Genomic DNA, 15,370 nt, shown 5'->3' with positions numbered 1-15,370 from the left:
TTATAACTATGACTAATGTATTTCATACTCAGCTACTGTTTTAGCTTTAGTTCACAGACAAGCCTCAAGCCTTTCAGTTGATGAGGAAAGACTCTTTTGTGATGTTAATATGCTTTCTTCATCTTGCAGTTCTGTGAGGTGAAAAGGTAGACACTTCAATCAGAAGAAAGACACCTGTGTTACTCACAGGTGGGAAAGCGATGACAGGTCTTTGAAGGCTCCCTCTGGTATCAGCGATATGTCGTTACCATGGAGAGACCTAAGACGGGGCGAGAGGAAGAGGAGGAAAGAAGAGAAGAATGTAGATGGGGATGTTAAAAGTCTATATCGTTTTTTTAGCATCAGTCTGACTCAAGACTGTCTGTGCAACCAGTGTCGCCATATGATAGGACAGAAACTCACAGCAAACGTAGAGACTTGAGTCCATCGAACGCCCTCACTGGTATGCACCGCAGGCGGTTGTAGCTCAGGATTCTTTTACACACAGAATAAACATGTTGGCATGGAGACAAATGCAGAAATCCTTTTCATGATATCTTCAAACACAGCAAGGCATTACAGAGCACAGTCCTGTTTATGACTACATTCTACTGAGCAAAGCAGTCGAGCAAACGCAGACACGCAATTTAACAAACTTGTTGGCACAAACTCATTCATCCATTCTGAAATGCACACATACATAAACATATGCGGTTCTTACAAGCACAAACATCTTGCACACAAATTGGCTTTTTCTGCCCCATTGATCAGATTTTTATGCAGATTTTGGTGCTTTTCTTTTCCAATACATCACCAATTGTATGGTGGGCCGCACAGGACAGTATCCATGTGCAACTTTATGACAACTCAACAAAATTTTTGTGCTACAAAAAAGAAAGTCCATACTTGATTTCCATTTTCATTTTATCAAGGGCATCTTCCTTTTGTGTATTAGTGAACTACACACACTCAGTAATACACACACACATTGCAAAGGCACTGATGTAAAGCCAGACTCACAGGGTAAGCAGCTCAGACATGTTACTGAGGCTGTGGTTGGACAACGTGCTGATCTGGTTGTTACTCAAGTCACTGAAAAGGAAACAATAACAGATACATAACACACACATGCATAACCAAAAACACACACTCAAGACATAATACTCTTCTTTAGTCTCCTGTACTCGGGTTGTCACGCCCCCACATCGGGGCCAAACCAGGTCACATCAAAAGTGATACAGCACAGAACTCTGACAGGATGCCAGTTGGTTAGTTTTAGTCTTTAAAAGTGCAGAGAGAGCAAGTAACACGGGCCAAGTCACAATCCTGATTATATGTTTGAGTGTGCAAAAATCTGGCTGTGTGATTTGTGAAGTAATATCTGTGCACCGAGGTCATGTGGGTGTAACTTACATGAGCGTTAGGTGTTTAAAGTTGGAGAGCTCCACGGGAACCTGAGTGAAGTGGTTACCATCCAGGTACCTGAGAGACGTGAAGAGAGAGGGAGGGAGCAGGGCAGAGAGCGAGAGGTGGTTTGGAAATGAAAGAGAAAGACAAATACAGAAGATGTAAGGAGGATTGGGAAACAGAGAGAGAGAAAATGAGAGGGGAGAAAATGAAGTTATTTAACCATATGGGAAATTCCTCATCTCCAGCAGTGTGAGCAGTCATTACTGCTAGAGCCATAATAAACACTGGAGTTTAATATCCCCACAGGCATCCTAATACAGCATCACCACCCTCTCTCTCTCTCTCTCTCTCTCTCTCTCACACACATACACACACACACACACCGCACAGCTAAGATCCTATTTCCTTCACTGTGTGACAATGTGCTATTAATCCAGTGTATTAATTAAGTCTTTGTTAATATTGGAAGAAGCACATTCCCCACAGGAGAAATAGTAAAATGATAGAAAATACAGCCCAGCGTTTTTTTTCAAATGTTTAATTTAAGGCTAGAGTGTTTCTGTGTGGGCTTCTGTGTGTGAGTTTCTTGAATAAGCCCACAGTATGTGTACCTGTGTTTTTATGAGCCTGTTTGCTTTTTCACATATAGTCAGACCAACTAAAGCTCCAGTAAGTTTAAAAATACTTTGTTTTGATGCTGTAATGGCAGCAACTGTTTGTAAACTGGAGTTTTATCCTTAATTTACACCAGATGTAAGATGGCTATGTCTTATAAACACTTCTCAAGTGTACATCCTTTCAGTCCACGCCAACTTCAACCTCCATTATGTCTTTGCTGCCCTCGCAACCAGCTGACAGGACAGCAAGCTCTGTATACCCATTGTACAGACATTGTTGACAATATTCAGTATGTATATATTGTGGACCTAAGGACACAAGAGAAGTTAAAAACTGAAATAGTAAAGCAGCCATCTGAAAGACGGGACCTTTACAAATGTCATCCTGGTAGCAATAAATAGTGTATGAACAACATAGCAATTTTTTGTTGTGATTTTGTGTGTCATTTCACGCAATTTAGTCTAGTTAATTTAGCCCTTTTAGTGATCAAAATGTGTAAACAGGACACGCAAAATATCCCCAGAGGTGGCGTGCTACTTACACACCATCCCATGATATGGTTTGTGCTAAAATGTATTGGTCCTAAACTCACAGTTCAGTGGTTTCCTTGGGCAGGCCTTTGGGCAGCGTGGTGAGGCCCTTGTTGCTGCAGCGCACCACAGTGTCCAGACAGGAACACTCTGCTGGACACCTCAGCACCGGAGAACAGCTGTTCTCATCATTACCTGAGAAATGATAGAAAAGTTGTCACGGAAAACAAATACAAAATCTCTGCAGGTGCTGCAGAGCATCACGTTGTACTTGCGCGCCATCTCACCGTCTTCACAGGCAAAGTCCTGGACAGCTACGTCCTGGATGGGGATCTCCTTCAGGAAGTAAGGATTCTGGCAGCGAGGGTTACCGGTGACGATGCGTTTCCTCCTCAGCCAATCCCCGAGCCAAGCCAGGTGACAGTTACAGTTGAAGGGATTAGCCAGAAGGTTTCTGGAGAACAAAAAGAAGAGTTAGAAGATATTTTATTTTATTTTATTCAACATTTCTTTACATTTGTATGAGTGTGTCGTATTGTGTGCACTCACAGTGTGGACAGGGAGTGCAGTGTGTCGAAGGCTCCGGGGTTCATGGAGGTGATCTGATTGTCGTAGAGAGACAAAAGACGCACCGAGCTCAACCCCACGAAGCTGCTGTTACTCACACAGCTGATCCGGTTACTCCTCAGCATACTACTCACAAACACACACACACAGGCACAAGTGATTAAATGTACTGCGTGATTTACTTGATATGATAATGTGATTATATTTGTGTGTGTGTACCCACAGTGTGCGGAGGCCGCTCAGTCCTTTCAGCATACGGTGGTGTATGTTCTCCAGTCTGTTGGAGGTCAGAATCAACTCATTGACCCCCGAGGCTCCTTCAAATGTCCCCTCCTCTATGTCAGTGATACGATTATTACTCAGGTTTCTGCAGGGAGTGGGAGGGTAAGAAGGTAGGGAAGGTAGAGAAGTGAAAGATAGAGTGAGTAGTAAGGAATATAGAGAGAAACACAAACAGTTCACTTTCATTTCTGACATATGTACAGTCATAGTTTTCCCCACGTGACCTGAGTATGACTTTCTCGTAACCACATGTGCTTTGTTCCTGTTACGTTCACAACATGTCTGACTCACATCTTCCTCAGCTGAGGCAACTTTTTGAAGATCCCGGTCGCCTCGAGCACAGTGAATTCATTGTTGTTGAGACGCCTGAGAACAGAGAAGAGAAGAGGTGGTCAGAGACAAAAAGAGAGAGAACAACCGAAGAAGCAGAGACAGAGGAGGTGGAGATAAAGGGCAACGCACAGGAACACTTTGTACTAGACAAATCCGGCATGACTCACAGTTCCGCGGTGTATTGAGGAATGTGATCTGGTATTTTGGTGAGTTTCTGGTTGGAGCAGTCGACCGTGGTGCCCTCGCAGCGGCACTTCTCGGGGCAGGCCAGGTCGGCGAAGCAGTCCCCTCCCAGCTTGCTGCGGTAATCCTCTGTACCTGGTCACAATCAACAACCAAGAACGTCACTGAATGCCCACGCCATGCAAAAGTCGAACCCCAGCGTTATACTGGTGCCGGTTCCAATACAAACTCTGCGTGTGGCCGAAGGTCGTGATACAATGGAAGAATTTTAAGGCATTGCAGAGGGGCCGTGCAGCTTTTGTTTGGAGTGGGAATTGTCAAAATGAAGCAAAGATGTTCAAAAAACATCACTGATTATGATCATATGCAACATTACTCATGAGCGTTTCTTCAAAACACTGCATGTGTATCACAGCCTTAGAGGAGCCAAGTCCACGAGACACACAAACTGTCAAGATCACGACATGTATACAGGCACGCACACACACACAAGAACACACACGCTGGAGTTTTTCTGTCCTGTCAGACTACAAAGCAACTGTTAGTGTTAGAAACCACAGCACAAACAAAACAGCATCAAAAATTAGATCATAGCATAAAAATGCTTACGCACACCCAGGCAGTGATCTATCAAACTGTACACGCACTAAAGCTCCCTCTCTCTGTCTCTACCAGACACACACACACACACACACACACACACACACACACACACACACACACACACACACACACACACAGAGGTTGTGGGGTGGGGGTGGGGGTGACAGAAGATTGCTGTCTCTTGCGTCTTGGCCATGCTGCAGGGTTTCGCAGGGCCGTTCCATGGTGCTTGACAGAACCATGTTCCACTATAGGAACCTGGCAGCCACATGGTTAGATCAAGCACAAAGGAACAACCTGCTGACTGACTGCTCCTCCGCTGGAACACAGGGATGGGAAGGACAGAGGGAGGAGAGGAGGAGGAGAAGAAAAGAAAACAAGGAGGAGAGGAGAAGATAAAAAGGAGAGGAGAGTGTGAAAAGGAGACAGTGAGAGGAGAGGTGAGGAAAGGAAAGCAGATGAGAGGGAGATAAGTAGGAGAGGAGAAGATTGTGGGGTGGGGAGAAGAGGGAGAGGACAAGATAGAAAGAAGGGGGGGTGAGGAGGAGAGGACAGGATGTGAAGGAGAGCAGTAGGAAAGGAAAGGAAAAGATTAGGAAGCAGGAGGAAAACAGAGCCAGCTTCAGAAAATGTATCACTTGGAATGAAGACAAAGAGAGGAGGGAGAAAAGAGGACGAGAGGAAGATAACATCAGACAGGCGGGTAAAGTACAGTAAAGCGATCAAGAAAAAGCAGGGAAGGAGGGAAAAAAGAGGAAAGACTGGAACATCTAAAGACATCTAAACTCACAGACGTATCACAGGAGAGCAGGAGCAGTGGGAGGAGAGTTACAGCAGCACTGAAGGCAAGAGAAGCCCTGACTTCTAGGAACACTCACTCACACACACTCATGCACACACACGCACGCACACACACACACACACACACACGTGTACACCAACAAACGTGGGTGATACACACAGAGATATGCACCAACCATTGTGTGCTAAAGTGTAAATTTCATGAATATTCTCACTGATGTTTGTAAACAGACAAAAGGAGTCACAGAGGGGTCAAAGGTCACTGTGGTAGAGGTCAAAGGTCAGAGGCTGGCTCAGGGACGAGAAGTGAGTTCGGAGTTGACGTGTGTTTGAGTGTGTGTGTGTGTGTGTGTGTGTTACTTACAGCCGACATGGTGTACTCCTGAGTGTGTGAGAGAGGCAGTAGGAAAAAGAAGAAGGGATTTCACCCGTTTATTAGAACAGGAGAGAAAAAGCCGATGAAAAACTGAGAAAAAAAAGAAGCTTTTTGTGTTTAGTCCCCAGGCAGTGATTCATTTAAAGGGATAATGACTCGTGAATAGTGAGAATCGTGCTGGTGTAACATGACATAGGGTGGTTGCTTTCATCTGACGCATATCCCGGCTTCGTTTGCTCGATTCTAACTTGTTTTAAGGGGGAATCGCGAGATGCCAAAAAGCTCACATAACCAGATAAAAGCTCCGTGTGGATGAACAATAAGACAGGCCAGTTCTAAACTCTCTCAAGTGCAAGTGCATTCTTTTGTATTGTGCATTTTTTGGCATCAATCACTTCAGCAGGTTCAATCTTCACAAGGCGAAAAACAAGATTTGGTTGGAGGGGTAAAAGTGGAATTACAGCACCCATAGCTGAGAGAGTTTTTGTTCAAACAGAAATATGAGATAGGATCCGAAATAATACACCGTGAAATAGGGGACATGATGCAAATTAAACTAGAGGATTTTAGATGTATTGATCTAAGGCAGGATACCAAGGTTGTACCACAGAATAAAACATGTTTATTCAACTTTTCAGCCACAAATGTTCTTAAATTATTCAGCTTTGCCCCGTATGTGGTATCTGGGCTTTGAAACCTCTGTCCCCCCGGTGAGCTTCAGAGTTAATGACTGTAGTGAGTGCACACACACACACACACACACACACACACATGCTCTCGTCCAACACACACCATGCCTCCTCTGTGTGCTGCTGTGGTAATGACCGCCTTTAGCCCTGCTACTGATCTCATATGCATGTCTGATTTACATATTTCCCAGCACCCCTCTGAGCATGGTAACTGTGTGACCTTTTGATGTTCTGCAGTGGGCGAAACAGACACAGATGCTCGCGGACACACGCTCATACATTAGCTATCATTAGATGTGCTAAGAAGCAAGGAGGACTAGAATTAAATATAGTTTCTGCAATCGCGGCACCAATATGCTTTTATTCACATGGAGGCTGGCACACAGCACCCAATTGACAGCGACCAGAGCTTATTAACCAAGTTGTTTTTCTCACTATCATCAAGGTTATGGTTACCATCAAAAATCCAGTGCAAGGATCAAGAGTGTGATTACGTGGTGCCCGGTTAGACGCAATGCATTACAATGTATGTTAGATCATTAAAAGAGAATGTCTTAGCATTCAAACGGTGTCAGTCAAGGCAAGTCACTCCAAGTGGTGTGTGAGTGTGCAGCACCCGTGAGCTGTGAGTGAACAAAGACACACACTCACACACACACACACACACACACACACATGCTCAATGTACAATACCTGGGATGAAATACTGTTCTCTAGCTAATGGAGAGACAGAGATAGTGAAAGTGAAAAACAACAAAAGAGAATAAGGCTAGACTAGACAAAAGTACTTACTGGCTATGTGTGTGATTGTGTGTGTGTGTAAAAAATAGGGAGTTGAGGTTAGTAAAGAGAGGCTGAGGGAAAATCCCAGCAGGAGGACACAGAATGAAAACACAGGAAAGGACAGTTTATGTTATATCTGTGCGTGGTACATGTGTGGATGATCAGAAATAAAAAAGTTGATCCGTGTGATGTGTATTTGCTTAATTTGTGTAAGTACAGTGGTATGTGTGTGTTTATACCTGAGCAGCGGAACTTCTTGCTCTTGATTTGTCCAATTCGTTTGTTGGCGAGCCGTCGTGGGCTGGTGCAGCGCGGCACCGCTTGTCTCGATGGGATTGTCCTGCAGGTAGTCAGCCAGCCACTTCAGATGGCAGTCACAGATAAACGGGTTTTGGGCTAAGTGACTGAACACACACACATACATCACACACATCCATGGACACACAAAAACACACACAAAAGCTGTTAGAATAATATATAGTCGCAAAATGTTCTGTTTCGTCAGGGTAAATACGGCCAGAAGTTTGACTGGTGTGTAATAAAATCATGAAAAAAAGCCAAACAAAAAATGAATAAAACATATTTAAAGACACTAACCTGAGAACAATATGTGAATAAGACACATAGACATATGTGCATGTGCACCTCATTTGATCAATAAAGTTTTAAAAAAGAAAGCACACCTTAAACAAAGCTGTTTGAATGCTGTTCTAAAGCAATAGTCTGGGTATATTTAGCTGCTGGTAACATAGCAACTATACTTAAACTTTACATTCTGTTACCAGGTAACCCACAAGTGAAACTAATCTATCTATCTATCTATCTATCTATCTATCTATCTATCTATCTAGTTGAACTGGCTGAAAAGAACAGCAAAAAATATCAATTATCCATTAAAAGTATGGATGGAAATTCAAGCACTGCCTCCCTTATTATTCTTATTATTCTTTATATTTACTTGTTACATTACTTTCACTATCCAGCCCAGCTCAATTAAGCATGCATTGAACAACTCCAATCCTCCACAGCCACACATCACAGCTTTTGGTACCACTCTCTGATAAGGCACCAATTACTGAAATCTGTAATCAATGGCTTTCTTAATGGCTAATAATTTTTTTTAGTAATGTTTTATGTATTGGCTACAAGCCATTAATAATTTTTGGGTTACCAGGTTGTGGAAAATCCACATTGCTAGCACTTAAATTCCTCCAGGCCATCAGGTCTGCAGTTATAAATGTTAGTAAGTCATTAAAAAAGGGTAATGGGATTCTAATAAATCATTAATAAAGGGTTCTCTGCCGCTGGTACAATCCACATGTTAATTGTTGCAACCAAGATCCAAGAACAACTGATAATCCAGTCACTTAATGCAGATGAAAATCAATATAACATCACCATGAAGACAGGCTCCTTAAAGGGTAAAATGTCATTTATTAAAAGAAAAGTCCACCCCTGAATATTTGATCTGTGATTGTGCTATGCATCATAGGAGTTATTTTCTGTCTGCATCTACTGAACAATGAAGAGAAACGGAGCAATATGTATCTACCTGGGGACCAGAGTAAGGGCTAGAACAAGATGTTTTTCAGTCAGGTGGAAGTCTATTGAGGCTGTATGGGTAGACAGTATGTACCTCTGTTATGAGAAGTTGCTCTGTGCGTAATTTGAAAGAACAGTGCAACAAATGAAGCCGATAAGAACTGCTGCTTACTACTGATTTAGGATAAATTAAATAAATCTGTATATATCTTTTTTAACAAGTGGGTACAATAAACAAAAGGGTCCTCCAAATGGGATCTTTAGACTGAAGCTTCTTCTACATCTTCAGTTGTTCAGTTATGATGATGATTGCTAGGCACCGCTTAAAGTTTCACACCTTCTTATTTACCACTACAAGTCTGGTCTGTGTGTGTGTTTGTGTGTGTGTACGTACAGTGTTTGTATGGCTCTTAGTGATGAGAAGGTTCCCTTGGCGATGGTCTGCAGTTTGTTGTCATATAGTGAGAGCAGATTGAGGTTGTGGAGGTCCTGAAATGCATCCACACGCAGACACGCTATCTTATTAGCATTCAGTAACCTGAAAGAAAGAGGCAACAGAGAAAGAGAGAAAGAAAGAGATAGAGAGAGAGATGGATGATGAAGACTTATCCTGTTATTACTCTTGGATGAGTGTTTCAAATGTTACAGGTCAGTGATGATGGCGTTTAATCATGATGTCTCCACACTGATGACAATGTTTTAACTAAGCACTTTTCAGCAGAATATCAATGAGCTGCTGATGTGAGCTCTTAGCTGTAGCTAACTTTGTGTGTGTGTGTGTGTGTGTGTGTGTCTACTCACAATAGCTGCAGAGAAAACAGTCCCTCAAACAGTCCTTTGGAAATCTCAGTGATCTTGTTCCCATATAGTACCCTGTGGAGAACAAACACTGCATTAATAAGTCATGAATAAGACCACACATATTATCCAGCAATATTATTCATATTTACACTTAATATATACTGTAAAAAAAGTTTCCTGAGGGTTATTGTCCAAATTCAAAACAAAATGAACATTAACTATAGTAGTTAGATGGGAAAATTAGAAGATAAATTAAACATTTTGTTAGTGGTTGAAAACTGAGAGAGTGTGCCAGTAAGAAATGCTGCGTTTAAATGCCACATTGTAACAAATATTGTTGTAATTCTGAGTTGTTGGTTATCGTGAATATCTGACAGCTACAATATATCCTACTCAGCCAAATAGAGATCTAATTAGATCTACACCAAGATAGACTGTCTTATTAAAACTCATGAAAATTATATGAATGAATATCATCAACAAAGGCCCTTGAAAATGTTGAAATACTTTATTATTGCATCAGTATTGCTGTATAAATATGTAATTGATACTTTAAAGTAGTTGTTAACTGCAACTACTTGATATACTGTTGAACTGTTTAATCTATAATAATACAACATATTTTGCTGATCATAGAATTCTTATGTAAAAATTGTAAATAGTGTATCTGTAAAATAAGTGTGGTGGAAAAGAGATATATCCCATAAAAATGTAGTTGAGTAAAAAGCATGAAGTAGCATGTAATATACATAATTAAATACAACTACATCAAAAGTGTACTTAAGTTCTACACTTCAGTAAATGTACTTACTTTGCACCAGTGCATATATACAAATAAAAACAGCAAACTTAAGCTATTTATCTGGTGTGACTACTGGCCTAATGATGGGTGTAACCATTTTGGAATAAGGCTTGGAATGCTCCCAAATTAGACTAATGGGAGGTTTTACAGTTGTTGAATGCAGCATAAAACTAAGAGAGCAGGACTGTGGCTCTGTACTGGAGAGAACACAGAAAAAAAAAACATTAAGTAAAAGATAAGACCTTAATCAAGGATGATAAGAGCCTCTTTTTTCATTTTTTGGCTTCCAAGTAAAACATTAATAAAATGCTACCAGTACAAATACTGACTCTGACTTTGTGCCAACACCTGGCTGTATGTCAACACTTAGGACATAAAGTATGACTTGGTATAACACTTTTTATCTGAACGTCACAATGAAAAAAAAAAAACCCTACATAAATCTGGATGTGGCTACAGTATGAGGAATGTTCACTGTTATCAGGGAAAAGCTTTTTATAAATACATCAGATTACATACACAAACAGGTCAAGGCTGAGACTGCCACTGCCATTGCCCAACAAATACCTTAGACGCACACACACACACACACACACACACACACACACAGTTATCAGTCATCTTTACGCTCCACGCTGAGTTGAGTTGTGTATGTAGGCAGTCTAAAGACATGTGTTTTAGATTGGCTTTTATTTCATTGTGCTGAGTGGCTGTCCCTGAGAGACCTGAGGTTGGGAAACACACGATGCAGGGAGTGGACGCTTCATTTGTCTCTCATACACATTAGCACGTACAGTTCTGCACACAGACACACACATACAGTACATTCCTACCTTACCAACAGTGGACTGTCAGACTACACCAACCAAGTGAGGACTACCGTAGTAGTGGCTAGTTTAATGCTACTGTTTAATAATAGCAGCAAATCCTCCAAACTGTGCAAGGACTTCAAGTTGTTAACACTGTGGAGGGGTGTGAAATGAGTGTGGATGAGTCCTTAAAATTCCTGCTCCCACCTGCAGAGGCGGTATTGAGTATGAACTTTAACATCACAAACACCTGTAGGTCTCCTCTTGACTAGAATTAAAATAAATTCAATTTAACTTTAGAAGTAATTACAGCACGGTTTATAGCATGAATTTAGTAGACTTCCAAAATGTCCCCTGTTGGCTCACTGGTCCTCTGTTGGTGAGTCCCCTTTTGGATAAGTACACAAGCACACTCACACACATGCACGCACGCACGCGCACACACACACACACACACACACACACACACACACACACACACAGAGGATCGATGGGTCATTTACATCCTTTCTAACCAAACACTGACACACAATGAACACACAGTGTGGCTTAATGTGAAAGCCATACTGTATGTGATGTGTCAGCATGAATGTGTGTGTCCCATTCTCTCTGTGGTGAATGTGTAATGAGGTGGCAGAAGCCTCCATTCAGCAATTCAGCATTTATGAATTATTGACTTTGGAGAGACGAGACCTTAATATAACTCCTTCATGAAATAACTCTACATCCCTCACCCCCTCTCCTGCTCCTCTCTCCGTTTTCCTTCTCAAAGCTTCACACGCAAAGCAGATGGTCCGACCTGAGATTTGAGCCGAAGAAAGGACGCCACCAAAAGTGCATCTAAAATGTCTCATAAAATTGTGCTCCTCATCTTCTGCTTTTTACTTCTACTGCACATGTGTGACTACAGTTAAAGGATAATTCTAGTTTTCTTGATTTAATGGATTTGGCTGTTAGATTTTGGACATTATTTCTACTCAGAAAAATAGTACATGAAGTCCCACAGGGCAAGAAACCTGAGCAGTCAGATGATCAGCCTAACCTGTAACCAGCCATACTAACATTTGTAGTTTATTCAGACAGACTTTTTGGTTCAACTTGCCCCTATTGCACATGTCACAGTTTTCCTGTGTAATGAGGTTTGGATAAGATAATAAGATAATCCTTTATTAGTCCCACAATGGGGAAATGTACAATAATATAATTTGTCTAAACTCCTGGCTGACTGCCTGTGTGCTGTATCTTGCCATTTTCGCTCGCTTTGTAGCCATGTTGTTGTCCGGAAATCTCTGAAATTAACTTGATGAGTACAGTGTTCACATAACAGATAGAACTGATGACTAAAACTAGAAGAACAAAACAACCAGTGATGATAAACAACAACTCTTAAGATAGACTAAACAGATTATGGAAGTTAGACATTCCGGATGAGATTCAAAGGGTTGTATAGTGAGGTTTTGTGCAAACTGCGTCTTAAATACAAACATTATCAGGCAGTACTTACAAAGAGTTCAGGGAGCGCAGACCTTGGAAGGCGTCCGAGGCCAGCTCTGATATCTGGTTGTTGCTCAAGTCTCTGTTAGAGACACATGGAAAGGAAAAGGAAATAAGAAACAGTTAGTGAGAAAGAGATATACACACAGAGAAAGTGAAACACAAAGGTCAACACAAGCAACAAACAGCACAGGAACAGAAGTTTTCTTGTGGATAGTTGACAGGGTGCACAATACATGTATCTCCTCATCTACTCACATCCTGCGCAGTTTCTTATAAGGAGAAAAGGCCCCAGCTGGGATCACCTTGATGGCGTTCTGCTCCAGTCGGCTGGAACCAAACATACACACAGACCATTGAGGAGAGACATTAACATTCGCCTATCACAGAGCTATCTCTGCTGTATCGCTGACTGCTGCTCATTCCCGGGGGCCTCTGGCTGAGGGGGAACATTTCCAGATAAGGCGCTTTGAAGACTGGTGCCAAAGTCACATTTCTCTGATCTTTTGCCCTCTTTAACATGTGTACAGTCAGATGTACACACAAACACACACAGACGTAACTGTCTGGGCAGTGTTCCATTAAGTGCCAGTCAGACTGTGCGTCAGTCATGCCCCAAACAAATCAAGCCAGGCCAGGAGAGAAAAAGAGAGTGGGGGGGGTTTGGGGGGCAAACAAAAGAGAAAACAGACCCAAACAACCGTTCTCTAAACATTTCACATGTTCAGTCACCGTGACAAGAAAGGCGGTGAAACATGATTTGCAAACCAACCACTCGATTGTGAAACATTTCCCTAAAATGAGTTTGTTTTTCATTTGCTGTTCTCCTCTGTTCAGCTCCAGTCCTTTCTTCAGTACTGAAATGTTTGACTGGTCACAGAAGCATTATATTATACTGTATTCAAAGTCAAGTCACAAGTCAAATGACACCAGTCAAATATAAAATCAACTGAGACAAGTCCAAGACAAGCCTTTAGGTCTTGTCAGAGTAGGTTTCAAGTAAAGTCAATGTCAAGTCTTAAATCAATTGAGACAAGTCTAGGTCAAATCTCAAAGTCTTATCATAGCATGTCTCAAACCAAGTCTAAGATAAGTCCAAATCCTGACATAAAATATCTCTAGTCTTGTCTCAAATCAGTGAACATTAGCCCAACACAAGCCTTTAAGTCTTGTCATACCAGGTCTCAAGTAAAGTCTCTGGTCAGTCGAGACATGTCTAGGTCAAGTCTCAAATCTTAACAAAATGAATATCAAGTTATTTGAGACAAGTCCAAACAAAATCTAGAATTAGCTGAAATCACTTCAAGTAAAGTCACATTTCTTGTCAGAGCAGATGTCAAGTCAAGTCACAAGTCAAATGACGTTAGTCTCAGTCAAATATAAAATCAACTGAGAGCCATGTCTAAAGTCTTGACAAAACATGTGTATAACCCAGTCTCAGAGCAATAGACAATACAGTCCAAATGAAGTGTTGTCAAAGCAGATATCAAGTCAAGTCTCACAATCTTGTCATAGCAAGTCTCGGGCAAAGTCCAAAATCAGTTACAGAGAGTCCAAATCTTGACGTGCAAAGTCTCTAATCTAGTCTCAAATCAGTCAACACCAGTCTAAGGCAAGCCCTAAAGTCTTGTCATAGTCTTGTCATTGTACATCTCATATCTTAAATCAATAAAAATAAGTCAAATTAAAATGTAGAAGTAGTTCAAGTCAAGTTCTGTTTCTTGTAAGAGCAAGCGTCAGGTCAGAAGGAGGTCTTAGTCAATCAAATGCAACTCTTAAAGTCTCAGGTCCAGTCTTACTGTCAGTCGAGACAAGTCCAAGTCAAGCAACATATCTTCATAATCAAGGTCTGGTGAATGGTGGATGGCTATCATGACATGACATTTCAACATTTTCCATTCAAAGCTTTGATTTTACACAGCTGACACCAATTCCTTGCTGTTATTTATTTATTTTTATTAAGATTTGAATGTTTTTGCACTCAGGTCAAGTCTTCAGAATCAATTCTCTCTAGTCCAAGACATGTCTCAAGTCCTTGTTTGTGTGACTTAAGCATGACTCAAGTTCAAGTCTCACATCTATAGCTGTGCTTGGTACTCAAAATGTGCTTACTCTAATCCTTTCTCTTTTTTGATGTCTCCCTTTTAAATAGAGATATGATCTCTCTTGTCCTTCAGATTAATCTTTCGATTCTTCCTCCCTCATCCCTTCATTATTTTCTTAAGCAGGGGAGAGCTGCATGACCAGGCTTTCTCATTTCACAGATGTGTGGTTTTATTCCACTGCACAGAGAAAGAGAAGTAGTGAAACAGAAAGGTGGAATGAGACAAAGAAGTAAAATGGGGATACGCACAGTGAAAGAGCAAGAGAAATATCACTGCACCAAGTGTGTGTACAGGAGTTTGTGTGCAACAGTGCATGTATATGCAAGCAGAGTAAAGCAGGTGTGTGTATGTGTAGTTATATGAATGTGTGCCTTACATCTCAGTAATAGTTTCAGGCAGGTTGGTTGGTATTTCTGTCAGTCCCTTCCCTCTGCAGTCCACAATGTTGTTACTGCAGGTGCAGGACTCTGGGCACTGTAGCACACTGCAGGAGGAAGATGATGACGACTGGTGACCTACACAGAGACAGAGGCCAATATTATCCGTAGATAATAGGTTATGCTTGGTGTAAATCCCGGAGGCAAAGGATGTTGAAGCTGACAAATTTCAGTGGAGAAAATCAAAGTTTGAAACAGTAGCAGGTGCACAGCAAGTGAGAGAGTC

General features: G+C 41.5%; 1 protein-coding gene across 1 annotated transcript in view; it reads right to left on the bottom strand.

The window, feature by feature from the left end:
* Positions 1-15,370, bottom strand: part of slit2 (slit homolog 2 (Drosophila)) — an 86,337-nt gene that overhangs the window by 15,562 nt on the left and 55,405 nt on the right. Inside the window, 18 exon segments of the mRNA XM_018695788.2 lie at positions 188-259; positions 403-474; positions 1,000-1,071; positions 1,393-1,461; positions 2,600-2,732; positions 2,825-2,991; positions 3,087-3,230; positions 3,328-3,471; positions 3,678-3,752; positions 3,887-4,037; positions 7,065-7,088; positions 7,394-7,466; positions 7,468-7,558; positions 9,091-9,234; positions 9,498-9,569; positions 12,613-12,684; positions 12,861-12,932; positions 15,084-15,222. Of these exon segments, the coding sequence (XP_018551304.1) occupies positions 188-259; positions 403-474; positions 1,000-1,071; positions 1,393-1,461; positions 2,600-2,732; positions 2,825-2,991; positions 3,087-3,230; positions 3,328-3,471; positions 3,678-3,752; positions 3,887-4,037; positions 7,065-7,088; positions 7,394-7,466; positions 7,468-7,558; positions 9,091-9,234; positions 9,498-9,569; positions 12,613-12,684; positions 12,861-12,932; positions 15,084-15,222 (1,786 nt within the window).

The sequence above is a fragment of the Lates calcarifer genome, linkage group LG5, assembly GCF_001640805.2.
Source record: "Lates calcarifer isolate ASB-BC8 linkage group LG5, TLL_Latcal_v3, whole genome shotgun sequence".
Lineage (NCBI taxonomy): Eukaryota > Metazoa > Chordata > Actinopteri > Centropomidae > Lates > Lates calcarifer.
Note: the sequence above shows the minus strand (reverse complement) of the source record. Positions and strands in the feature narration are given on the sequence as shown.